Below are 27,638 nucleotides of genomic sequence, written 5' to 3' on the forward strand. Positions count from 1 at the left end.
TCTCATTGCTATTTGTTGGCGACATTCAAATATACATCCAACTGTTGTTGTCAAAATTACTCCATCAAAATAAACGCATACGAAAAACTGATTATCCATCTTCAATACTAAATCTGTTAAAAAAGAAATAAAAATTCTCAAAATAATTTCGAACAGTAAAAAAATTACTTAAATAAAAAATTTAATGAAAAAAAGACCAAAATTGTATCAATATGCAAAACTTTTCATTCATAAGCTCAGACTTTTTTAGTTCTCATTTTTTACATGCACAACCATATTTACTCCTTTTTTTTACATTATCTACTCTCCAACGTTTACTTTATCTTTACATTTAACCACTTAAACTCCTTTCTACGTTTTCTTCCATCTCCGATTTTGTATCTTCCTCCGAGAAATTCTCTATATTAAATTTTGAATTCTTTTCAAATTCATCTTCTACAATCCAATTTGGAAGTTCCTTAGGATCTTCTTCCTCTTCAATCTTTACAATGGGTATTGAATTTATAAATTCTCTTGGTAATTTCCTAACAACTAATTTATCCATCCATGGCATGTCAAAGGCATTTTACTTCTCAGTCAACTTTCACGAACCTACATTTTCTCTCGCTATTTTCTTTGCTCCATAAGAGATTATAAACTTCACGAAGTATATAACTATATTCCAATAGGTTCGTAGTACCAATGTCTTCCAAATTTGGTCTAAAATGATTTGATGCTCCGTTCTATTAATGTCCCTCTAAGGGTCAATTATTACACTTTATTCTTTCTAATCAGTTCATGACCCTTCCATAACACTTCTTGCATCTTTTGATTTACGACTATAAGGTGTTGAACTGTCTTCTTTTGGTTTCATTCTATAATCTTACAATTCTCTCATCATCTTATCAACTTTCTCCCTTTATGCTGAAGTTGTTATCTCATCAGGTAATATAAAATTTATTGTCATTTCTACCAATATCCGTGACAGAAAATAATTTTTTTTCGAATTTCAGTATTTATCTATTTTTCTCTGGTGTCATCACTAATTAACAATTAATAATAAATTTAAAATAAATTTAAAAATAATAAAAAGATTACATTCATAGCCTAACAAATCACAATAAACATGAAACTAAACAAACAATTAACCTAATCACAAAAATTACTAACACAATAACTGTAAAATAAATTAAAAAATAAAAAAAATTACATTCATAACCTAACAAATCACAATAAACATTAAATTAAACAAACAATTTATAATAGTTACTAACAAAATAAATTAAAAACAACATAAAAATAACAATAAACAAACTACACAATACTAATAAATATTTATCCTCATCATAATCCCTTCTATTTAAAAAAAAATAAAAATTCATTATCCTTTCATTTTTCTTCTTTTTTTTTTCTTTCTTTTTTCTCCTTCTCTTTTTTCTTCTCTTCTGCTATCTTTTTTTTTTGTTAAACTATTTTTCTTCTTCATTGGGACCATTGAAAAGACCCCCAAATCTACTTCACCGGTGCCGCCTATCAGATAAGGGTCACTAGTGCTACCTATTGATATGGCACCACCCTTATATACCATTCCCCTATTTCTACGCGAGCATATACTAAACCTGAAACCCTTATTTTTTTGTGGTGCCTCCTACCAACAAGGCACTACTAATATAAAATTATTATTTTCATACATTAAAGAAATAATTTTAAGAAAAAAAATGGGTGATGCCACCTATGCACCACCCTCCACTGCCTCTGATATACCATTTTAATATATAATCTGGCTGACATACTAATTTGGTATATAATTATTTATTTAATATTATTACTGTAAAAAAGCTAATTTCGGGCATGCCCATCTCCATAGAGTGACAATCGTGTGTATAATACTCGAGAATTAATTCATCGTTGTATGACTGATCAAAGATTACTAGTGATTCCAACATTATGCACGTAAGTTAAAGCTTGCAACCCAAGCCAAAATTTTTGTTTTTGAGATGAAATTAAAAGATTTTTAGGGAACAAAACTAAAATTTGCGTTAAATGGCTTAAATTAAATAATTATTTTTTAGGACGACCAAAAAAGTATTGATAGTATTGATAATTCTCATATTTAGAATTATTTAAGTTTAATTTTCCTAGTATTTTAGGAATTTTAGCTTTATGTTAGTTTTTATTATATTTATAGTTATATTTTATTCATACTTTGTTTAATTTTCATCATTTTTGGAGTTACTTTGGATTAAGATGCAAATATCTTTTTCAATTGTAAGTTTAGAGTTAAGCGTGGAAGAATTGGATCTCCCGACCTCTCTTGGACTCAAACCTGAGCGGATATCAGAGGCAATAACTTGGATCAAAAGGGTTGGAAACACTGCTGGCTTGGGATTATAATGGTAGCTTGGTGGATGGATGGACTGATTTGGTTACCACAAAGGCCTATCAAGCCTGCTGAAGCTTCCCCCCCCCCCTCCTTTTTCCCCAAGCTGCATTTTTTTAGGCTAAAGATCGGACCCAATATTACTTGTAGTGCAAAGGCCACCATTATAGCAATCTGTAAATTAATGAGAAAGAATTTTAAAGTTCTTTTAAAGGCATTTTCGTGTTAGAATTAGGCAGACCCAGAGTTGGAATGTGGGTAAGAATAAGAGGTGATCTGGATTACTCCATCAAATACACCTCCATAATTGTAAACTCTCTCTCCCTATATTTAGCTGAAGTGAACTATCACAAGTACATTATATGGTGAAATTTCCACTTAGCTATGTAGATACAATTGGCGTATGTTTTTCAGCCTTTAATCAGAATCTGGTATCTTACCTAGCTACCTTAGCTGGACCCATACTTCAACAGTTCCCACCTGAATGGTCGGAATACATAAAGAACTTCAGGGGAGCTTTTGAAGAGCAGAGCCACACATACACACACAGCAGCAATAGCAACCATGGAGAGCATGGTCGGCCTATATACCAGGGATGTTGTTCTGTTTCCATAGGCCAGCTTCTTTTCACATGCCTTGCAACCATCCTGCCTCGGTTTCTTCTTAATCTTTTGAATCTCCAGACTGACGGCCATTGCCGATCTGGTTCCATCTGATAGTTTCTGCTTGGAGTTGCAGTCTAATGGGGTTCCAGGGATATCCAGCACAACATAACCACATTCTGATTTTTTGTTGATTTTTCTCTGAACCAAGTGGATGTAGCTGTAGTGACCTTGAAGGCGTGCATAATCATTAGGTGTCAAACCTGTGCAGTCTTGAGCACTTTTCCATGCTTCAATTGCCACCTGGAGAAGACACACAGTCAGGTCGGCACCGGAAGAGGAGCATTATTGCGGATCTTAACCCAAGAAAATCAAAAAACATTTTCACAAAGATAGAGATGGTCCAAAGATATCAATCAGCATTAGAGCAGTTCAAGTTCAGGAGTTAAGATCATAAATCAGTAAAATATAGAAAGAGGATGTGGAGGGGCAGGCACATAGGGATCATGATTATTATACTCAATAGGATGCCTGCCAATGACAAACATAATGCATTATGTTGAAAATACAAAGAGAGACATCAGGAGATACCAATCCAGGATCATCAGTTAATGCATCTAAAACATTCTCGCAGCCTTCCCGACTAGCTACCACGTGAAGAGGAGTCAACCCAGCAGGCCCGACAACATTTGGTTTAAACATAAATCCATAGTCGTTTCCATCCACTGATAGCTTCTGCTTAGATCCAGGCTTATCCAATACTTTATTAGGAACATATCTTAATAGTAATTCTACCATGGGCCTGCAGTTTCTTCGGACAGCTCTGTGGAGCAGACACATATCCAACAAAGCAAACTCCATAGAACTATGGTCCCCTAAATCAACTGTTCTGTCAAAGAGAATGCCCAGAAGTTTCTTAACTACGGCACACCAGTCATGGTCCATGGAGAATTCCATAAGCCACTTGAACCGCCTGAAAGGAAAGAGATTTAGATTGGGGTTCATGTCACCCAGCTTCCTGTTCAAGTGATTTCTATGAAGAAGCCATCCCATTTCATGTATAAAGTCCAGTGCCTGATTCCTGGTTTCCATTTTCTCCTCGTTTTTGTTAATGTCAACGGTTGGTACAGCTGTTTCTATCACTCCTTCCAGAGTACAAATCTCAGAACACACTTCTTGCTCTGCAACTATGAATGGGAAAAAGGTGCTGCTGAGTCCAAAGTCTTCAACCTGATAGAATCATATGACCAAAATCCATGCATTAGAGTGGAGAGGAAAAACACACTCCCATCTATGCAGAACACAAATAATTTGTGGATCCGCTATTTTCTTTTAAAAATCTAAGACCAAGTCTCAGCTCTCAACTAGCACTTAGTGGACTCCTTTCCAATGATATTTACCAAGTGACTGACTCGGTTGCTTGGTTTCAAAGCAGATGATATTATTTGATCAAGACAGTATGCATATCTAGTAACAATATTTCACAGGAAATGAGATGTTAAGGCCCATATCCAACCCCAACGCTATTCTCCCAAACAACCAAAACAGCACATCCACAACTGCATTACAAGGCTACATGGTTTTGTACTATAGATCTATCATCTTGAAATCTCAAACAAGCTTTCATCATAGATACTTAAGTAATTTACTATGTCTAATCAAATTTCATCGTGAACAAAGAATATGATAGGAAAACACCAAACTATGACTGCACCTCAATAAATCCTCTTCCAGAAACATTTGGTATAGGGCATAGAAAACAAAGGTGTTGTAGTTTATCTTGTTCATTGATGGGATCAACAGCATCCATCAAGTCATAACAAGTTTCCTGCACCAGATATTTTCCTTCAACCGCACAGAGTAACCTGAACCAGAGGTAGTTGGATTTAGTACTTTTTCAGGTAAACTAACAGTATAACTCTTTTTTTATACTATTAGTCTTTTATTACGTCTGTCTGCGTACACATTCTACTGAATAAAGGATGAAAAGAAAGCATAGCTGGATTCAAAGATAATGAAGAAATACCTTGTGCTGGATTGATTAAGGTTAAAGCCTTTAACAACAAATTGAGCTCTCTCAGTTACTGATACAGCAATTGGCTTGATGCTTGAGATCTTACAATTTCGGTGGCTTTTCAGAGGTAAAGGAGCATCCAACACAACCCTTCCTGCAGCATAGATGGGGGCAAAAAAACATAGGCTAGTCTTTTGACAATGTCTATGCGAAGTACTAATTTGTTGGTAATTAAATGAAAAGAAGAATTTTAAAGTTGCTAATGAAAGCAGAGAGTCATGGCTTCAGTGGGATTATATTTCAGTCTTTGCAGCCTATAGAAAGAGAAGCATATCAAAATATGTGCAGATAAAGTCATCTGATTTCTTGGTATTTATCACACACTAAAACAGACAACTGTATCGGAGATACTGAGGCAGATGTGGAGAATCCAGTTCTTGAAGCTGAGATGTTTCGGTGATTGTATTGCCCTTTATGGATCTTTTTCTGTTTTCTGGCTTCTGATTTGTGGTGTTTCTGGTTTCTTTGTACTACTATGTCTTGCTTGCATATTGGTTTACGTGTTACCGTTTTCTGGTGATTGTAATGTATTAGAATTAGGAGTTATGGTTTTCTTTGGATTGTATGAAATGTTTTCAAGTATTGATAAATTTTTGCCCTAGCAACAAAAAAAAACGGAGCAACTGTCGCTGAGGAACTCTTTCAAGATCACAGACTGTTGAGAATCTTTTGATTATTTGATAGCATTAATTACCATCTTTAGAGATTACGACTGATTTTTAGATATTCTAATTAAGAAATATTCTTTCCTTAAGTTGAATTAAGAAATATTCTTTCCCTAAGTTGATTCAATCTTCATGTATATATAGTTGTACATATTTATAAGAAATATATACTTTTGAGATTTTTTTCTTTATTTTTTCCAAAAACCCTAGAAACACAGAATTGGTACTTTCCACCCTAGCATTATTTTTTTCCCTCACCGCCCCTACCATTGGAGTCAGCATACACTCACCGGCGAAACCAGTGACCAGAAGACCCGCGCGTGGGCCTCACGTGCCGTTGCAAGCTGCTGCAGCTTTGTTTCACGCGCTGCGCGTGAGTTTGCTGCTTTGTTTTCAAGAATTTAGTTAGACTCTTTAGTTTGTGATGCTTGTGAGTTTGCTAAGCATACAAGAAACAGTTATCCTTTACGTAATAATAGAAGTATTGTTCCTTTTGAGACTATTCATTAGGATGTTTGGGGACTTACTTGCCTTATTTCTTTATTTGATAATCGTTGGTTTGTTACATTTATTGATTGTTGCACTCGGATGACATGAGTTTTTTTATTAAAGTCCAAAAGTAATGTTTTATCGTATTTTCATTCTTTCATAAATTGATTACTACTCAGTTTGATGCTAAGGTTAAGATTTTGTGAACTGATAATGGAACCGAGTATAACTTTAATGATTATTTAGATTCATATGGGATTTTGCATCAAACCAGTTGTCCAGGTACAAGTGCTCAAGATGGTCTTGCCGAAAGAAAAAAATCGGCATCTTTTGGAGCTTGCTAGATCACTTATATTCACTATGAACCTCCCAAAGCCTTATTGGGGGATGCAACCTTGGTTGTTGCTTATCTCATTAATCGGATGCCTCTTCGATTCCTTGATTTTAAAAGTCCCATAGAAACCTTACAGGGCAAGACGGATTACCCAATTTCACCGAAGGTCTTTGGCTGTGTTTGCTTCATTCATCTTCGATATGGGAGCAAACTGGATCATCGAGCAGTCAAATGTGTTTTTATTGGATACTCCTCCAGACAGAAGAGTTACAAATGTTATCATCATCTATCTAGGAAGTATTATGTCAGTATGGATGTAACATTTCGTGAGGATGAACCCTACTTTACTTATAACAATCATCTCTTCGGGGGGAGATTGAAAATTAAGAGATGACACCTTATTCTGTTACTCTTTCGAGTGAGAATTTAGTTCTAATAGAGACTTCGCTTTAAGAGAAGACTAGCAAACGATTGTTGGATAGGCCTGATTTAAAGACTTACACTAGAGAAGGCAAGAAAAATTATGTCATCATACAATCTACTTTATGCCCTAACTCTTCACTGTCAGGTGAGTCTTCTTTACCTAAGTTTGCTACTGAAAGGTGTTAGAACTTGCGCTTTACATCCTATTTCTAACTTTGTCTTGTATGATTCGTTATCCCCATCCTATTGAGCTTTTGTTTTATCTTTGTTCTCTATGTCTATTCCACATGATCAAAGAGATGCTGTCACTGATCCAAGATAGAAGAAGGCTATGATTGAAGAAATGAGGGCTTTAGCAAAAAATGAGACATGGGAACTGATTAATTCTCTTGAGGGGCAGAAAATGGTTGGCTGCAAATGGGTGTTTACTATCAAGTATAAGATTGATGGTTCAATTGAAAGACTCAAAGTTAGATTAGTAGCGCAAGGATTCACTCAAACATATGGAGTGGATTATCAAGAAACATTTGCTCCAATTGCTAAGTTGAACACGATTAGGATCCTTTTATCATGTGCAGCAAATCTCAACTGGGACTTACAGCAGCTTGATGTAAAAAATGCCTTCATACATGGAGACTTGGAAGAAGAAGTGTATATGAGAGTCCCTCTAGGATTTGAGGATAACGATACTCAAGGGAAGGTATGTAGACTGAAAAAGTCCATATATGGACTAAAGCAATCTCCTAAAGCCTGGTTTGACAAATTTAGTAAGGCTATGGTTTCGTTTGGCTATCGACAAAGTAATGCGATCATACCCTCTTTATAAAACATCACAAGGATAAGATTACTCTCCTTATAGTTTATGTTGATGACATAATTATGACAGGAGATGAAAAGGAAGAAATGACCCGACTTAAGAAATAATTGGCTCAGGAATTTGAAATCAAAGACTTGGAAAAATTACAATATTTTGTTGAAATATGTATATATTTTAAATTTATTTAGGTAGATAAATCTTATTTAGGTAGATAAGTTTTATTCATATTATAAGAATATTTTTATTTTATCTTTTAGTAGTTTATTAGAATAAGGGAGCTATTTTCTTTTATATTTTAATAGTTTATTAGGATAAGTGAACTATTTTCCTAATTAGGATTAGGACTCTTTTCTCTATTTAAGTTTAGTTCTTTAGTTAATAATAATAGAACAGTTTTATTAAAAGCTCTCGTGAAAACTTTCATGGCATCTGAGCTAGGTTAAATCTCTAGTAACATCATGGTTAAAACAACCTTCACTGGAGATAAGAGGTCCAGCAATCAAACAGAGGAAAAAAGTTGTACCGTTGAAACAACTACCGAGAGTACAAGGACTCAAGGGACAGAGGCGTCTCACCTTTCTTTTCAACTGACATCTCACAAGTTGAATGGCAAGAATTATCTGGAATGGTCGCAGTTCGTAAAATTAGCAATTGATGGGCGCGACAAGCTAGGTCATTTAAATGGAGAAGTTGAGTAACCACAGGTGGACGATCCAAGCAAGTGGAGGTCAGAAAATTCTATGATAATTGCGTGGCTTATTAATTCCATGGAAGCATCCGTAAGTAAACCTTTTCTTTTTCTCCCAACTGCTAAAGATGTTTGGGACGCTGTGAAAGACACCTGTTCAGATTTAGAAAACGCTTCACAGATTTTTGAGTTAAAAATAAAACTGTGAAAAGCTAGGCAAGGGGAAAAAGAAGTTACTCTTTATTATAACAAGATGATGTCTCTTTGGCAAGAACTGGATCAGTGTTATAATGATGAATGGGAGTGTTTCGGAGATGGTGTAAAAGCTATGAAAAAAGAAGAGAATGAAAGAGCTTATTTGTTTCTGGCTGGTTTAAATAAAGAATTTGATGAAGTGAGATCTCGGATCCTAGGGAAAAAACCGCTTCCAAAACTTCGTGAGATTTTTTCTGAGGTTAGAAGAGAGGAGACAAGGAGAAAAGTAATGTTAAAGCCAGGGTTTGAAGCTAATGATGATAATTCTGCTCTTGTATCTATTAAAATTTATGATGATAGTGAAAAAAGAAAAAAACATTGGTGCAATCACTGCAAAAAATATTGGCACACTCGAGTTACCATGTTATAATAAAAAATGGTTACAAATGTTATAATCCAGTTGATAGGAAGATTATTGTTACCATGGATGACAAATTTGTAGAAACACAATCTTATTTTGATTCTAATATTCAGAGAGGGAATTATACTAAGGAAGATTCTATAATTGATCAAGAAAAGACTAGGAATATACAACATAGGGATTCTAATAATGGGGAAGGCGAATTTATGATTAACACAAAAATTAATAATGTTACTGTTAATGAAAAGAAGTATGAAGGTGTAGAGTCTGATCATGAGAATAAAGAACAAACAAAGGAGTTAATTGTTTACTCAAGAAGAAATCGAAATCAAGAAAGTGGAATCCACCAGATTCATCACCAAGAATCCGACCCGCAAGATCCTGTCAAAAGTCCAGGTAAAGCTCATAATCCAGCCAATGATTTTTTTGATTTAGATATTCCAATTGCCAAAAGAAAAGGTGTTAGAAATATTGTCAAATATCCCATGTCTAACTTTGTATCCTATAAAGCCTTGTCTTCGACATTCTCAACCTTTGTTTCGTGTCTCGATACTGTAAAAATACCCAAAAATGTGAAAGATGCTTTACAGGTTCCTGAGTGGAAGGAGGCTATTTTAGAGGAGATGTGCGCTCTTGAAAAAACAGGTACATAGGAAACAATGGAATTACCTGTAGGGAAAAAAACAGTAGGCCGCAAATGAGTGTTCACAACCAAATTCAAACAAGATGGATCTTTAGATAGATACAAAGCCCGGTTGGTGGCTAAAGGGTAGACTCAAACATACGGGATAGATTATCTTGAAACGTTTACTCCAGTGGCCAAATTAAATTCCGTTAGAGTTCTTTTCTCAATTGCTGTTAATCTTGACTGGTCTTTACAGTAGCTAGATGTGAAGAATGCTTTCCTAAATGAGAAACTTGAAGAAGTTTACATGGATCCTGCTCCAGGTTTTGAAGAAAAATTTGGAACTCGAGTATGTAAACTCAAGAAATCTTTGTATGGTCTAAAGCAGTCTCCTCGAGCTTGGTTTGAACGATTCACTCAAGTTGTTAAAAAACAAGGTTACTCACAAGGGCAAGCTGATCACACAATGTTCTATCGACATTCACAAAAAGGTAGAATAGCAGTTATTATAGTTTATGTCGATGATATCATTCTTACAGGAGATGATGTCGATGAAATAAGGCGTCTCAAAGAGTATCTAGCATTGGAGTTTGAGATCAAAGACTTAGGCCCTTTGAAATACTTTCTTGGAATGGAAGTTGCTCGATCAAAGAAGGGTCTTATGGTCTCTCAGAAAAAATATGTGATTGATCTTTTAAAAGAGGCTGGGATGAGTGGTTGCCGCCCAACTGACACACCAATTGATCCAAATGTAAAATTCGGAAATAAAGAAGGTCGATTAGTGGCAGTGCCAAAGATTAGTTGGTAAGTTAATTTACTTATCACATACAAGGCCAGACATAACTTTTGCAGTGAGCTTAGTGAGTCAATTTATGCACTCCCCAATGGAGGAACATGAAAAAGCAGTGTTTCGAATTCTAAGATACTTGAAGAGTTCACCTGGAAAGGGCTTATTCTTCAAGAAATCCGAACAAAGACGAATTGAAGCTTATACATATACAGATTGGGCAGGCTCAATAACAGATAGAAGATCTACATCAGGATACTGTACATTTGTTTGGGGAAACCTTGTGACTTGGCGAAGCAAAAAACAAAGTGTTGTAGCAAGAAGTAGTGCAGAGGCTGAGTTTAGATCAATGGCTCAAGGAATTTGTGAAATGATGTGGTTAAAAAGAATTATGGAAGAGCTGAGGAAACCAATAACTTCACCAATGAAGTTGTACTGTGATAGCAAAGCTGCCATTAGTATTACTCACAACCTGGTCCAACATGACAGAACTAAACATGTTGAGATTGATAGACACTTTATCAAGGAGAAGATTGAAGAAGGCCAAGTGTGCATGCCGTTTGTTCCTTCAAAACAACAAATTGCTGACATACTCACCAAAGGACTCTCTAAGACGAGCTTTGATTTTCTTGTTAGCAAGTTGGGCATGATTGATATATATGTACCAACTTGAGGGAGGGTGTTGAAATATGTATATATTTTAAATTTATTTAGGTAGATAAATCTTATTTAGTTAGATAAGTTTTATTCATATTCTAGGAATATTTTTATTTTATCTTTTAGTAGTTTATTAGAATAAGGGAACTATTTTCTTTTATGTTTTAGTAGTTTATTAGAATAAGGGAACTATTTTTCTAATTAGGATTAGGACTCTTTTCTCTATTTAAGTTCAATTCTTTAGTTAATAATAATAGAACAGTTTTATTAAAAGCTCTCTTGAAAACTTTCATATTTCCTCGGAATAGAAGTGACCAGATCGAAAAAGGAATCTTTATTTCCCAAAGAAAATATGTCTTAGATCTTTTGATAGAGACAGACATGTTAGGTTGCAAACCAACAGAATCACCTATTGAGAGTAATCACAAGTTATAAGCAAGGATCGATGAAATGGTGGATAAAGAGAGATATCAAAGACTCGTCGGAAGATTGATTTATCTTGCACATACTTGACCTAATATAGCCTATGCAGTTAGTTTGGTAAGCCAGTTTATGCATGATCCTCGCGAAACTCGTATGCAGACAGTATTGCAAATTGTGCTATTTGAAGTCTGCACCAGGCAAAGATATTCTCTTCTCCAAAAATAGTCATCTCAAGATAAAAGTATTTACAGATGCAGATTGGGCTGGCTCTCTTAATGACAGAAGGTTTACAACGGGTTATTGTACTCTTGTGGGAGGAAAATTAGTCACTTAGAGGAGTAAGAAACACAATGTCGTGACTCGATCAAGTGCAGAGGCTAAATATAGGGCCATGGCTCAAGGTGTTTGTGAGCTTTTATGGCTGCAAAAGGTATTGGAAAAGCTGAAGTTGTTGAATGAAAATGGAACAACCTTGTACTGTGACAACAAAGCGGCCATCAGTATAGCTCGAAATCCAATGCAACATGATAGAACCAAGCACATCAAAATAGATCGTCATTTTATCAAGGAAAAAGTAGTCAATGTTGCCTTAAGTCTATCTTATCTAGGATCCAAAAAACAGCTGGCAGGTGTTTTTAATAAAGGGCTCAACTGTAAGACTTATCATAATCTTCTTTGCAAGTTGGGCATGCGAGACATCTATGCACCAGCTTGAGGAGGAGTATTGATAACCTTTTGATTATTTGTTAGCATTAATTAGTATCTTTAGTGATTACAACTGATTTTTAGATATTCTAATTAAGAGATATTCTTTCCTTAAGTTGATTCAATCTTCATGTATATATACATATTTTTAAGAAATATATACTTTTGAGTGAGTTTTTCCTCCATACATTAGAGTATTCATCTCTAATTTTATCATAGACAGACAAATAGACACATACAAGCACTAAAGCAGATGCATATATATATTGTATATACACATATGTTTGTGTGTGCGTCTTTAGAGAGAGAGAGAGAGAGAGCGGAACCATTATAAATAAATGCTACAGAGTGCTGAACCCTAGCATACACCCATCCAGTTTTCCAGAAAGAGTCATTGGACACATCAACTAGCCTTCTCAAGCTGGAACCGAGATCATAGCATAGCTGAATGTAAAACAGTAAGAAAGAAGATCAGTAAGGCTTTTCCTGAATAATAGATGTAACTCCCACTTTACCATCTCCGACAAAGCATACCTCTTCCCAGGCAGACTCTCGTAAACAAAGATATATTGTTAATATTATGCAGCCAGGTCTTATGTAGCTTTCAATGTCGGTAGGACTGTGGGATAGCCACTCAAGGATCTGAAAAGTTCAATGATTTCCACAGAATGGAACCAACTCCATGAAGAATTATCAAAATACCTTTAAACTAAATAATTCTACAAGTTACCTGTCTACGTAGAGCAATAGGAAAATCATTTGGGTTCTTTCCAAAGAGCTTAAAAACGATTCGATCAGTGCGACTCTGAACATAGGCAAGAAAATTGCAGTCAAGTCAGAAAATGTTTTAACATCCCTAAGATAACTTCACATAATTCTGCTTTGATGCATTATGCTCTTTCAATCATAGAACAAAATATTAGAAAATAGAGAATGAGGCAGTCCAAAAGCCTTTCAAAATAATTTCTTCAAAACTGAAAAAACAAGTAAAACACAGTTGCATTGCACATGCATATTAGTTGATTGATTACATGAGAGTGTCTATCTCAGTGCAAAATACACTTAAGAGAAACAGATATAAAGAACGGAGAATATAACTTAAAAAGCTTTACATACTGTTAATGAATGGTAAATATCATGCGATCTAACAATATTCAATTGAACATAATGATAATAAATCTTTATAGAAGGTAATAAGTCGGCAAGCAATTTTTGTCTGTCCTAAAATATAGTTGGAAGGTGACAAAACTCAAGAAAATTGAGCTCTCTAAAAAGAAAAGAGATGGTAACACACCTGAGCCTCTCCACTAGAGGTAGATGGTGACTGACTAGGGGTTAAATCTGAGTTCTTACTCAGTTGAGGAGGACTTGACTTGAGTGATTCAGGCACACCCACAGAGCCATGCAAAGAACCATTTACAGGATTTTTAAGGACCAGAGATCTTTCTAAGTTCTCTACATAGTCTTGTGAGTCATCATAAACATTATTCAAGTCTATCTTATCAATTCTGATCCTCTCAACTGTATCCCCTGTTTCACTTGCTCTGGGTTGAAAGCCGGCCCCCGACCAAATCAGTGTTCTAGATGGCGAACCAGACAGAATTCCATCTTGAGCATCATTGTTAGCTCTTCTATGTGACAAATCAGAAGTAGGCACAGTCCCACAATAACCCATAGCCCCCTGCCACTCCGCGAGATTAGCACAGCCGTCTATTTTAGAGGCAGAACCAGAAGGCCTAACATGTTCAGTACTGCCAGAAACTACATCATTCGGCTTTTCAAGATTCCCAAGAGACCTCCCAGCATTTGCTGCACCATGGAAACCTTGAAGAAATCCAGATAAGTTTCTTCCATTAGTTGAACAAGCTACATTGGCCAGGCTCCTCAACAGATGAGCAAGTAGATCTTGATCCTTAGCTTGGTCAGAGTTGTTAGCTACAATTTTATAGAAGCCAAAAGTTCTTCAAGTGAAGGAAGAAGAGTGACAGAGGAAATTAGAGAGGAAGTGAGGAAAAACATATAATGATTAAACTAAAAGCATATCAAAATGATTTGAGAAATATGAAGCAAGTTAATATAAGTGGCTCCATCTTCCAAGTATCCTGAAGAAATAAATTTAATGAGTTCTAAATAAGTGTAGGATTTGCCAAGGAACCAGTGATCAGTGACACTATACATAACCGCTGGCCAATCATCACCAGAAAATATGTCATCCACATCAGATCTAACATCTATTTCAGTTGTAAACTTCCATGTAATTTGATTGGGCAGGAAACATGTGTGTGAAGATACCTCAAAAACCATAAGTACAAAATACTGAAAATTTTAACCATTCTGTCGTTAGTAGGAAACATTAGGATTTGCAAAGTCACCAATCTCTTTCAAGCTTAATATGAAAACTCGTGGCTCCAAATTCCTTTATAAATTCAGTTACCAAAGTAAAACCAACATCTACCATAACTCATAGCTCCAAATTATATCCAGTTCCAAGTTTTAAAATTTACCATTACTACCTCTAAGATATATTTTCAAAATCTATTTAGAACCTGTACTCGGTCCCAAGTTTCGAAGTTTACCATTACTACACTTACGAATTCATTTTGCAATTCTAGTTATCAAAGTAAAATAATACTTTTACACCTATAAGCAATTTGTTCGTTTTTCCATTATCTTTATTTCCTATCAACTACTACCCTCCAGCACTCTAACTAAAAGAACTGACTTGCAAGAACTTATTCTATAGTAAGTCATTACGATTTAGGCCGCATTTCAAATGAGCTAGATGTATGGACAAGTCCTATCTACTCCAAGATTCAAGAGTCCTATGTTACGTGGTTCAATGCAAATCAATTTATCTGCAATGAAGACCATGTTAACCACAAGAACATTGTCAATCCATCTATTATTCTGTCACAAAGAGAAGTAGGTACTAATTTCATAGACCTATTGACAAGGAAAGTAAAAGGTAATGTGCATAAAGCAGAAAATCCAGGAGCCTTGATCTCATCTGTAGCTTTCAGTAGGTCATCTAAGCAAATTAATTGATGCCACTGTCATATTTAAGCAGCGACATGACTAATTTTGTGTTAGAGAAGATACTTACAATGCATACTGGAGAGAATCCTCAGAAGACTTATCAGCAAAAAACTACTATTCCTTTCATCATTCAGTGAATTAGCAGTAGGTAAATTATCAGGATGAGTCTTCCTCCTACGTCGGTTATGACCAGCCAAACGTCTACGACAGCTCCTCTTCCCTTCATCAAACTCTTGAAGAACATGAAACCTGCCCATAAGTTTTAAGCAAGTTGCATCTAAATGGAGAACAGAGAGTTTTCTGCAGCATGGGCTGATTTTAAGAGCATCTAAACTAAACCCGTAAGTAAACAATAAGTTAAAGATGATAATATGTGAAATGCACTCACAAAGCAATATATAATGACCAAGGTCAGGATCATAGTCTATGTTCTTAAGATTCAGATTCTTAGTAGTATATATTTCACACGCGCGCACACACACACACACACGCACGCACACAAAAACACAAATGTAATAAAATATAACCCACCTACTACACTGTTGACAGAAGCGCTGCATAACATTTCCCACCAGTGCTTTAGTGGCCTTAGAATGCACATCACAAACTTTATGCCGTCGATGATAATCCTTGGCTTTGCTAAGATCAGCCCTACAATCCTCCACCTGACAAACTGCACGGCAAGGAGTCCCAGTAACCTTGGTTTTCTTCCCACACTTAGCATCCTCATCCATGATAGGGTAAACCTGTCCTCCAAGTTGCAACTTAAGTGAACCAGCATCACCTTTTACCCCATCATCATCATCATCATTATCATCATCATCATCATCATCGAGAACAACGACAGCCCTTTTCTTATTCTGCATCTTTCTCTTTCCTTTCTCATTTCCAGGACTGCTGTGTTCTGAACAAGAAGATGAACTATGTGAGGGACCTGCATTTGGCGCATTTTCAGGCCCATCAGGAAACAACTGCCTACTCCTACAATCTGATGGCACCGGGTTTAATGGAGTAGCTGTAAAAAGATCACCGTCCCATTTCCAGTCATTCAAATCCCATTCTACACTCTTCTTTTCAGCTGCTTTCAAATCAGATACCGTTGGACCATAAAAATGATGAGGCTTGCCTCCAAATTTACCCTCCATTCATCTACTCAAAAAGCCCTCAAAACTACCAAGTTGCAGAATTCCAATTGAATTAAGACAAGTTGAGAAATTAAACAAGAATCTATTATAAAAATGATGAAACTTTAAAGCGGGTGAATTGTCCAAAGACACAAAACCTGAAAATGATTAGCCTATCTACCATCCATTCACCGGCACTAGTCCATAAGCATTCACCCAAGGTATTCATGGACAAAAAGAAGGCTCACCCACATGTCCAAACTTGTCTAATCATCAGCTAATCACCTCAAAACAAATAACAAAATCATCCCTTTATTCAAATTCTGGAAAGTTTTTGAATTAGAGTTGATCACCAACAGCCACAACAAGCGTGATAAGCCAGCAGTTTCAATAAGCATCAAATTCATGAGGAAAAAAAAAGGAGAAAAAGTAAGCAATACAAAAAGAAAAAACTTGGGCAGAAAATGTTAAAAGGAGAAGTGGAACCCCAGGGGAAACAAGTTGAAGAAGGGAAAGGAACAGTGGTGTGCTTGGAAGCAAGGTGAAAAGAGAGGAAATTTATTTACCAAAAAAAAAAGAGAGAGGAAATTTAGGAAAAGGTTAGGAGAGAGTTTGTGAGATTATAAAGGTGGTTCATAGAGAGAAAGAGACAACACTTTTTCTGTTTATTAAAAAGTACTAGCATTTATTTTATAAGGAATCCAAGCCCCACATCCGTGTCTTTCGCTCTCAAACTCTCAAACTCACTGTAATAAAAATTAAACCGAAATGATTGCTAGACTAGAATATTAACCACCCCCCCAAAAAAAAAATTATGAAAAAGTACTCTTCTTTGTGGAAACTGGAGGATCCCCCCCCCCCTTCCCAAAAAAAAAAAACCTTTTCCTACTCTTTGGGAATGGCAATGACCTGTATTGTAGATTAGTAGTAGAAGTAAAATAGGACCCCAAAAGTTCCCAACTAGGCTGGTGTGTTCGCATGTCCATCTTTCTCTTTTATTTTTTTCTTTGATCCTCAGTACCCAAAAGCTTCAAGGATTCACATTAAATTTGAAGTCATGCATGTGCATTTCTCAACTCATTGGACAGCAAATGTGAAAGCAAATGCAAATATAATTAGGTAGCATCAAAGAGAAGAATCTGGAGAAATTGATGGAGACCATTCAATGAGTGGACTCCCTTTGATTCTGTCGTCACCTTCCTTAATGGGGGAGCCGTTCGAGTTTTTGACTCACTATAACTATATTTTGAATTCCTTCTCCTTTCTTTGAACCTCCTAGAAATTTATTTTTGCTGAATCTCTAAATTTGGTGTAAAATATTGACAAATCTGTGTGAATCTAAACCTAAAACTTTACATGATTTTCAAAAAGAAAAAAAAACGTGTTACATATACACATGTGACATGTGTAAGCAACATGTATGAACATTGTGATAGGAAAGCAGGTGTTGGTTTCGTATATGTAAACATTTTCAAAGTTGAAAGAGAGAGATGTGAAAAAAGGTGAAAGATAAATTAGGTAATTCATTTCCATGGATTTGATTCTTGGTATTTTGACCATAAGGAAAGGTTGTGAATGAATTGTGAGAAGCACAGCGGCTGGTAGTGGCTGTGATTGTGAACCTTAGTATTACTAACGTTATATTCTGTATGCTCCCAGCAGCCTGCTGTATGTATTGCACACTAAAATAGGCATAGGGAGAATGAGACGTAATCAAGCTTGTCTGAGGTACAATGCATTTAAACTGCAGTTCATTCATAGAATTCTAGCAATGTGGATTCTATAAACTATAAAATCCAACATCTTTAGTAAATTAATAGATAATTAAAAAAAAAAACCGTAGTCTGATCTATTTGGAGAAGCTTTTGAAGCGATGAAGATATTTTTTAGTTTATTTATTTATTCTCCATAGATAAAGAGCAAAAACATAACGAGTATAACTAGACCTGATCATGGGTTGGGTCGATGCAAAATTTTAGGCCTGTAAAAATGAGTTTAAATTCTGTCCAAGTCCTGTCTAAATTAAAAATGTTAAACCCGAGTTTGACCCTTCCGTATTAATTTTTTCTATATTTTTTATGAAAACAAATTAAAAAAATATAATACATTAAAAACTTTGATTAATATAAATGTTTTCTAACAAATTGAAAATAAATTAAAAAAAAGTTACTTAAAAAACACTAAACTTAACAAGTAAATGTCTCTAAAACAATAGCAAAATTAACAATAAAATAAGACTTATATAATATCCAAACAATAACAACAAAATAGTAGCAATATAGTAGTGAAATGACAACAAAACAACAACAAAGCAACTTATTCAGACCGGGCTAGGTCGGGCCCAGGCAAAAAATCTTACCTGAGGCCCACCCCATTTAACAAACGGGCCTTATTTTTTTGTCCAAATCTATTTTTCGAGCCTATATTTTTACCCAAACACTTTCACTTTTCAAATGAACATTCGAATATAAACAGATAACTCAAACCATAATCAAGTCTAATAAATAAAAAATTACAAACAATCTCCTGCTTATGTTTTCGAAGAATAATACATAGTTACGACTTTAGTGCACAAAAACTTGTTTTCATAATTTAAATATCACCAAACAATCTAAATGAATCATAAATGTTTGTATGTATCAACTAATACATTTAAAATATTTTCAATGATTACAAATACTCAAAAATAAGTTGTCAAAAAAGTTTTGATTTGTATTAAATGTTTTTGAGTTTATCCCGAGTCTTTTTTAAGGTGTTTAAAAATGATTTTAAGGCATTTTAGTGGTTTAGTATCAATATCTAACCTTTAAGTAATCAATACCTCAAAACAGTTTTCACAATCAATTCTAGAGGTTAATGTATTAATATTGATACCTACACTGAAGTATCAATACATCAAGAAGTCAGTAGCCACAACTATTTCTAAAAGGATAAAGTATTTATACATATTTTAAAGGAATCAATACTTTAAGGTATCAATACCTAACCCAAAAGTATTGATTCTGGGTTTCAAGGTATTGATATCTTTATGTTTCTAATAGTTATTTTTCTTGGAATTATTGATACCTAGGTATCAATACCTCAAGTTGCAAGGTTATAATAACTCATGCATTTAATGCTCCAAATAGCTAGAAACTCCATGCGACTATCCCAAACGGCTAGAAATCAATGAGAGGATATAAATAGAGTTTTACTTTATGCTCAAACGAAGATAAGAAAACAAGTTTCAAAGATCAAGAGCTTATATTTCAAGATTCCTTTTTTCATTCTTCTTATTCTCACGCCTTGTACGTAAACACTTGCTAGATTTAGTTTCGTTTCTTTGTTTAAGTGTTTATTTATAATTGAGACAGGTTACACTTTCTAAACACCCACCCTTACAAGGGTCCTTTGTTTACAATATTTCACCATTTTGTAAATTGAGAGGATTTTTAATTAGGCTTTGCAAAGCTAGCAAAAGATAGAAGTTGTAAATGTTATACCCTATCCTTGAAAGGTATTAACTATAAAAGAGAGAATTGAAAAAATCTTTAGCAAAAGGTGTAACACTCCCTAACCCTTATTCGTCGCTAGCATAGAGTTATGAAGCATTATTGTACTTTTCAGATTAAAAACAAATATTACTTAATCGTCCACACATAAACATCATAATTCAATTATATTGTCCTTTTTATGAGCCCTTGAGCCCAAAACACATGATAAAAACAAATCGAGTACTTCGAAATTTTTTCGTGAAATTTCAAAAATTTTCCTAGATCCAGGGCACACACGCCGGTGTGGTCAAAGGACACGCCCATGTGACCATAGGACACGCCCGTGCCGTAGGCCGTGTCTGACCTTGTGTAACTCTCTGACTTAGGCCACACGGCTGAAACACACGCCCGTGTCTCTACCTGTGTGAAATTACCTGTGCATTCTGTTTTGAAATTTTAAAGTTGCAGGGGACACACAGCCGAACCACACGCCCATGTGATAGCTGTGTGTCTCACACAGTCCAGTTACACGCCCGTATGTCTTGCTATATGGACTCAAAATGAACCTTTTTCACCAAGTTTTCCCTTCCATGCAAACTTGAACACCAAGCAACTAAAAAACCAAATATTCAACCAGAATTCAACCAATCCAAAACACATTTAAATACATATAAAACATGCCCAAACAATCAATCCAATGACCTAACCAATGTACCCTCATAGGTATTTCACATATACTATTCAAATCAATCCAATTAATTTCATTCAAGCCAAATCTAATTTCATACCAAATAACAACTCAAATTTGCCTATGTTAAGTTCATTCATACTTTAACCAAAACATATCATTTTATAGCATCAAAATAACACATATACTTTTATATAATCAATCAATTTCAACTTATAATATCATTTACATTCATTTCCAAAATGACATACTTAAGACAATCTACGTACATGCCGACACAAAAAGAAACCTATGTCAGCATGTTTTAAGTTCAGGATTGTAACAGCCTAATTTTCAGTGGTGTCAGAACAATGATTCGAGATCACTAAATCCAAAAAATGAGTAGGAAATATTATTAATTTAGTGAGTATAAGTTAAATGTAAAGTTAGGAAAAATTTTGAAAAAGTGAATAGTGTACTAAAAATAAATATTAAAATAATTAGAATCGAAAATGAGGTATTGAGACCTCGAGAATTTTAAATTGAGCCATAAATATTTTTATAAATATTTATGGAGTGTTAATATGTTAGTATTAAAGTTTCGTCAAGAAATTTTAAAGTTCTGATAGTTAATTGAACAAAAAGGACTAAATTATATCAAATGCAAAATTGTGGGAAATGATTAAATAGCTTAAATGATAAAAGAAAGAGGGTTTAAAAGGAAACAGACCCAAGGTCTATTTGGGATGGACGGCCAGGGCATGAAATTAGCAAGAAAATAAGGAGAATTAAGGGCAAAATTAGAAAATTGCAAAATTTACTTAATAAAGCTAGGACTAAAGTAGAATTTTCTAGATTTCTCTTTATTTTTCTGCATTCTCACCAGCAAAAACGCCATGGAAGAGTTCCCTTAAGCTGGGTTTTCATATTTTTTTACTTCAAGTAAGTTCAATTCTTGATTATTTCTTGAATATTTTGTGTTTTTGTGACTTTTACAACTAGGTCCACTTGTTGAATTCATTAGTTTTTTATTCTATGAAAGAAATTGAAAGTTGATATGAATATGTGCTAGAATTATATGATGATTTGGCATGGAATTATAGCTTTAAATTGTTTATATGCTGATTTTATTGAAAGAATTGAATAGAAAGTGAATGTTTGGGACCTAATTGTAAAAGAGTTTGAAGTTAGAGTTTTATGTAGAAATTCTGAATTTCAATAGTTATGAAATAACTTATAATGTCTAGGAAAAGTATCAATTGAGAAAATTATCTTAATTTAGGGGTTAATTGAGCAAGGACTGAATTGTATGAATTGTGAAATTTGGGGCAAAATGGAAATCAACATTTTGCACTAAAACTGTTTTGGACAGTAGCAGTAGTCTAACTTTGAAAAATCACCAAAAATTTTAGAAATGGAATTAGAGGATAAATAAAATATGAAATTAAAGCTTATTGAGTCTAGTTTCTTATAGAAGAAATGATGTAAGCAATGGAATTGTAAATAATGAGATATGATAAATTTTGTGAGACAAGGTCAGAATGATTTCGGGTTCCCCTGTTCTGATTTTGTAAAATCATAAAAAATTGGATAAAAATAATTAGGGGCTTAAATTTATATGTTTAAAATCCTGAATGAGTCTATTTTTAAGAAAAATAAACGAAGACATCATTCAAATCCTGTACGAGGAGATAATTAATTTTTAGTGAAGAATGGTCGGAACTGTCAGACAGCAGATAAGGGGAGACTTCAATGAATAAACTGTATTAATTGGCCCAACCAAAAATTATGAAATTTTTATGGTAAGAATACATATGAGTCTAGTTTCTTGGAAAATTTATGGATCTTAATTTGGATTTTTTTAGCTCAAGATAAAAATAATTTAGTGACTATGACATAGATGGACAGCTTGAATATTTACATAAGTAAATAGTAAAAATTATGGACAATGTTAATTACAAGTGTGTTATTTATACTAAGGACGTGGATGGAGAGGAGGAGGAGGGTGAATGACTTGGGTATAAATTGATCACATGCCCGATTATAATCGATAAATGTTGAATAAGAAATGATATAATGTTTTATTTAAAATATTTATTATGAAATTATGATTATCGTTATAATATAAAAATCGTACTTGTGAGTTTGTATAGCTAAATTTTAGTGACCAATTGTTAATTTTATGAATTTCATGATGTGTTATTTCATATGAATTGATGATAAAATCGTGAATAATGTAAAAGCATGAAAATTGAATAAACGATCAAATTGAGCACTTTCAGTGACAATATGAATTGATGGAAAAGATAATGGTTGATCCATGGCAAAGTGCGAAATATAGGTATGGTATAACCATACCGAGTTGTGAAATGTAGGTATGGCGTCGTCCATACTGAGCTATGATACGTGGGTATGGTATTAGCCATACCGAGTTGTGAAAAGTAGGTATGGTATTAACCATACCGAGATGTGAAACGTAGGTATGGTATCATTTATACCGAGTTGTGAAATGTATGTATGGTATCATCCATACCGAGTTGAGAAATGTAGGTATGGTATCATCCATACCGAGTTGAGAAACATAGGTATGGTATTATCCATACTGAGTTAAGAAGTGTAGGTATGGCATTTCCCATACCGAGTTGTGAAATGTAGGTATGGTATTTCAATGAGGAAAACCATACTGAGTTATGAATCGTAGCACTGGGTAATGACGTACTCAATTTCATAAGATGTTCTCCAATTTGACAAAGTTTTGGTAATTATTATTTGAATTTATATGTAGGTATGGTATCATCCATACCGAGTTGAGAAATGTAGGTATGGTATCATCCATACTGAGTTGTGAAACGTAGGTATGGTATCATCCATACCGAGTTGAGAAATATAGGTATGGTATTATCCATACTGAGTTAAGAAGTGTAGGTATGGCATTTCCCATACCGAGTTGTGAAATGTAGGTATGGTATTTCAATGAGGAAAACCATACTGAGTTATGAATCGTAGCACTGAGTAATGACGTACTCAATTTCATAAGACGTTCTCCAATTTGACAAAGTTTTGGTAATTATTATTTGAATTTATATGACAGATTTTAGTGAACATTGAAATTTAGCTCAATTATGTGATTTCATCATTCAGAGATTGTGTTTGACAGGTTATGTTAGTAAATTTTGAGTATGTGAATCAAAGTGACAGAATTTAAACAGCTAATGAGGTTGAGCTCATTCACATGAATTTGTCATTTGAAATTGTGATTGACAGGAAAAAACAATGAATTGCATGCTTATGAATGATTACACATAATTATCTGAAAAACAAGAAAAATAACGGTTATTGATATATGGAGACATGAGACATTGATATATGAATGTGGAATATGTTTGATAAATGTGTTCATTCTTAATTATGGAATTATGTACCTCATGTGTGCTATTTGCATAAAGATGATATTTCAAATACTTTGGTGAGTAAAGCTTAAATATGAAATAGTATGAAATCGAGACAAGTTGTTATGAAAATATATTTAAATTATCTGTAAGTGTTTTGTACTCCTCGGTAATGCCTCGTACTCTATTCCGACGACGGATACGGGTAGGGGGTGTTATAGGGATTGCTGTAGATGTCGAATCGATGATCAACTTTAACATCTAACCTGCGCACGGAAAACAAGTCGTACGGGGAGTATGAACTCAGTGGTATTTCTATAATCCAAATGCTTAAAGGTAAATTAATATAACATATACATTTAAATCATACAATAATCAAAGTTATATAATTAATCTCACCATAACAAAGATTATTAAAATAATCAATTTCATAAATGCACCATTCATGGTATTTCCAATTCTCATCTCTTGCTATTTCAAATAGCTTTTCTCAATATATTACACAATTCATTTCCATTCCACATTCAATGTTTTTCAATACCATTCAAAGTACCTCTTTCTATATTTTCCCTTATTAACATAACTCGGACTCTGACGGATACACGGATCCAACCAAAACACACCAATTTGGCACCCAGTGCCTCATCGGATAATTCGAAGCAATAAGTTGACATCTAGTGTCTCATCAGCCATGCTGAAGTAAATTGGTACCCAATACCTCATCAAATTTATCCGAAGTAATAATGTGACACCCAGTGTCTCATCAACTCGAAGTTGAAGTATCCTTAAACTCTTCCAATGCTATGGCATGCCATCTATACCCGACTCAACTTGATACAGTTAATAGGGTTTCAAATCATTTTTCAGTTGCCAAAATCATCCAATATTCAAATATCACATTAATCATAAATTCGTATATATTCAATGCAATATCATAATACTATTTACTCACCTTATTCACTTACCATAAGCATTAAATAAAAAATACAACAATTAATATTTAATATATTTGGATTATAGAAATACAAACCAGAATTTCCTAGTTACTCCTTGTTGACTTTTTCTTTTCCCTTCTTAACCGAGGTTTTCTACATAACGTTAGCTACGAAATTGAAACAATTGAAATTCATTAATACAATACAATTTCACATTGAATATTTAAATTTTTATTCAACTTTTGCCTAAATTCCAATTTAGTCCTTAAACTGAGACTAACTTTATTTCTCCAAACTAATTCCATATTTTCATTCAATTTCCACTTTAGGCTAAATTCAACTCTCTAATTTCACTTAAATCTCTAAATTTTGAAATTTTCTCAATTTAGTCCCTATAACTCAAAACTTAATACTTTATTTTACAATTCAATTCCCTTTTCATTTCTAACTTAAAATTCTATCAATTTAGTCCCAAATACTCAAATTATTCAACGTGAACACCATCTAAAAATTTAGCATTTTCTAAATTTTCAACATAGATTAAATAGTATTTAACTCTAAGACTTTAAAAAACATAAAAATTACAAGAAAAAAGACTAAATTAAATTACCAATTGAGCTTTGAACCTTAAAACCCTAATTTCTCCTTCTTTCTTTCCTCCTTTCTTTTTCTTTCCTTTTTCGTTTTTGCTTGTCCGGTTCTATTCTATTTCTATTCTTTATTTGTTTTGTTTTATGTTTTAATATAATAATATAATAATATAATAATATAATAATATTTAAAATTTATAATATAATTTAATTATATGAATATTAATTTTACACATCTCCCTTTTCAACACCAAACACTTGTAAATTTAGGTTTAATTCTCAATTAGTCCCTTTACTTTTCTTTAATCTGTAATTAAACTTTCATCTTTTATTTAATTTAATCTTTACACCTAATTTCCCTTAATCCAAGCTAATTCACCTAGCCAAAACCTAATTAACCACACAACTAACTTCATAAATATTTTTAATAAATATTTACGAGTCTGTTTTACGAAAACGGAGACCCTAAAATACACTTTTCGATACCCGTAACTATCGGGTCATTACAAAAGGAGCTAAAGTTGTCAAACTAGGTAATTGAGGTTGAATCACTATAAATCATTGTGTTAATTTATTTTCAACTGTCCTACCTTTCATTTTGAAAATTTTTAAAACACCAATCTAGCCTCTCTTGATATTTTTTATCTAACAAACTCTAAAAGTTCTTTACTCCTATTGGCATATGTTTTCTTTATATTTGTTTAATTTTCCTTTACACATTCTATGAAGATTTTAAAATTTGCTAAATCAAATTAGGAATTAAGAATTCCTTTTGACACAATTCTTTTATATTATTTGTTTAAAAATATGACTCATATGCTACAACACTAAATTCTTGTTAATTTTTGCTTAGACTAAAATTTTTTGAACGTAGATTTTTAATATCATTTGATGTTTGGTTGTCTAATCTATATGATTTATCAATATTGTTGAGTCAAGCTTTTGAAGTGGTTTATTCAGTGCCAATTGAAAGCGGCCATTAACCTTGCGTGGTAATTTATTGAAACAAAATCTATTGGCTGTGAATGGTGCTAATATTGTTGATATATGGAAGCCCGAATTTAAAGACCAATCCATTGCATGTTACTATCCTTAAAGATTGGATTGGTTTAGATTGATCATTTACACCCCTTGGATTATGGAGAATCTTTTGGGATTATATTGAAGATCTCATTAAAGATTGAATCTCCATTAATTCGCTTTATATTGGAGCCCTTTGCATCTTCTCCATGTTAGCATTAAGAGCATTCAACACTTGTCCCTTGAGCTCCTTTTTCCTTGAATCTAGCTCTAAAGTGCGTCCCTCAACTATCTTGAGGCTTTCTTTTATATCACCCACGGAACCCTCAAGTTTGGCAACTTTCCCTTCCAAAACTGACATCATATCCCTCAATCTACTCGTTTTCCTGACCCTTCCACGGGTATCTATCGGGACATTCTAATCCTCTTCTTCTTTTGTCATCTCTAACAATGTCTTAATGAACCTTAACTCTGATACCAACTGCCATGAGGCTATAACTCTAGTCTGGTAAATTGTGCAGCCTTAGGTAATAACTTTACTTCAAATTTGCCTAAGTCAATCTAACTCCAAAAAATGCGAAAATTCTCAAAGAAATTTTCAAGGCATCAAAATTTCGTGGAAGTAAACACTCAAACGAAACTAGCAAAAAAAAAAAAAGACACTAGAAAATATTGCATACAAAGTGTTTGAGTAAATACTTTCAAAGTATTTGATTACTTAATGAATGAATAATTATAAATAAGAGGAAGACATTAATTTATAGCTAAACTCTCCTAGATCTAACAGTATAGTTTAAATTACATCGATAACTGAGATTAAAGCCTATTTATAATATGAGAGTACTAAGGGATTTAAACACTAACAATCTTATCCTTTTAAGATTACAAATATTTTCCCTGGTAAAATACAAGTTATTAGAGTATTAATTTACATTTTCTCCATGCTTCAAGTATATGTGCTTCCCTTTATGTTCCATGAATCGGGTCAATTCAAGTGAGTTAAATGAGCCTAATTTAATCAATTGAGCTTGTTGAATGATACTATGCGCTTTAATCTGCAGTCCATAACACATCCACGGTAAATAAATAATAAAAGTTAGAATATCTCTCAATCATTCTCACTGTTCATTTTGAATTGAA

General features: G+C 33.8%; 1 protein-coding gene across 4 annotated transcripts; it reads right to left on the reverse strand.

Moving 5' to 3' along the window:
- Positions 1-2,565: 2,565 nt before the first annotated feature.
- LOC107951537 (squamosa promoter-binding-like protein 1) lies at positions 2,566-17,081 on the reverse strand. 4 transcript variants are annotated; one of them, XM_041090391.1, is made up of 11 exons: positions 16,583-17,078; positions 15,832-16,470; positions 15,368-15,532; positions 13,559-14,199; positions 12,995-13,069; positions 12,799-12,906; positions 12,591-12,708; positions 4,988-5,129; positions 4,676-4,826; positions 3,553-4,191; positions 2,566-3,264 (listed from the first exon to the last, which is right to left on the reverse strand). In XM_041090391.1, the coding sequence occupies exons 2-11, from the start codon at positions 16,079-16,081 to the stop codon at positions 2,809-2,811; spliced, it is 2,745 nt and encodes a 914-aa protein (XP_040946325.1). In that variant the 5' UTR covers positions 16,082-16,470; positions 16,583-17,078; the 3' UTR covers positions 2,566-2,808. The 4 variants fall into 4 exon arrangements, with proteins under 4 accessions (XP_040946325.1, XP_016742099.1, XP_016742100.1 ...); XM_016886610.2 differs by having other exon boundaries at positions 15,368-15,549; XM_016886611.2 differs by having other exon boundaries at positions 15,368-15,549; positions 15,832-17,081.
- Between the last annotated feature and the right edge of the window lie 10,557 nt (positions 17,082-27,638).

The sequence above is a fragment of the Gossypium hirsutum genome, chromosome A02 (assembly GCF_007990345.1).
Source record: "Gossypium hirsutum isolate 1008001.06 chromosome A02, Gossypium_hirsutum_v2.1, whole genome shotgun sequence".
NCBI lineage: Eukaryota > Viridiplantae > Streptophyta > Magnoliopsida > Malvales > Malvaceae > Gossypium > Gossypium hirsutum.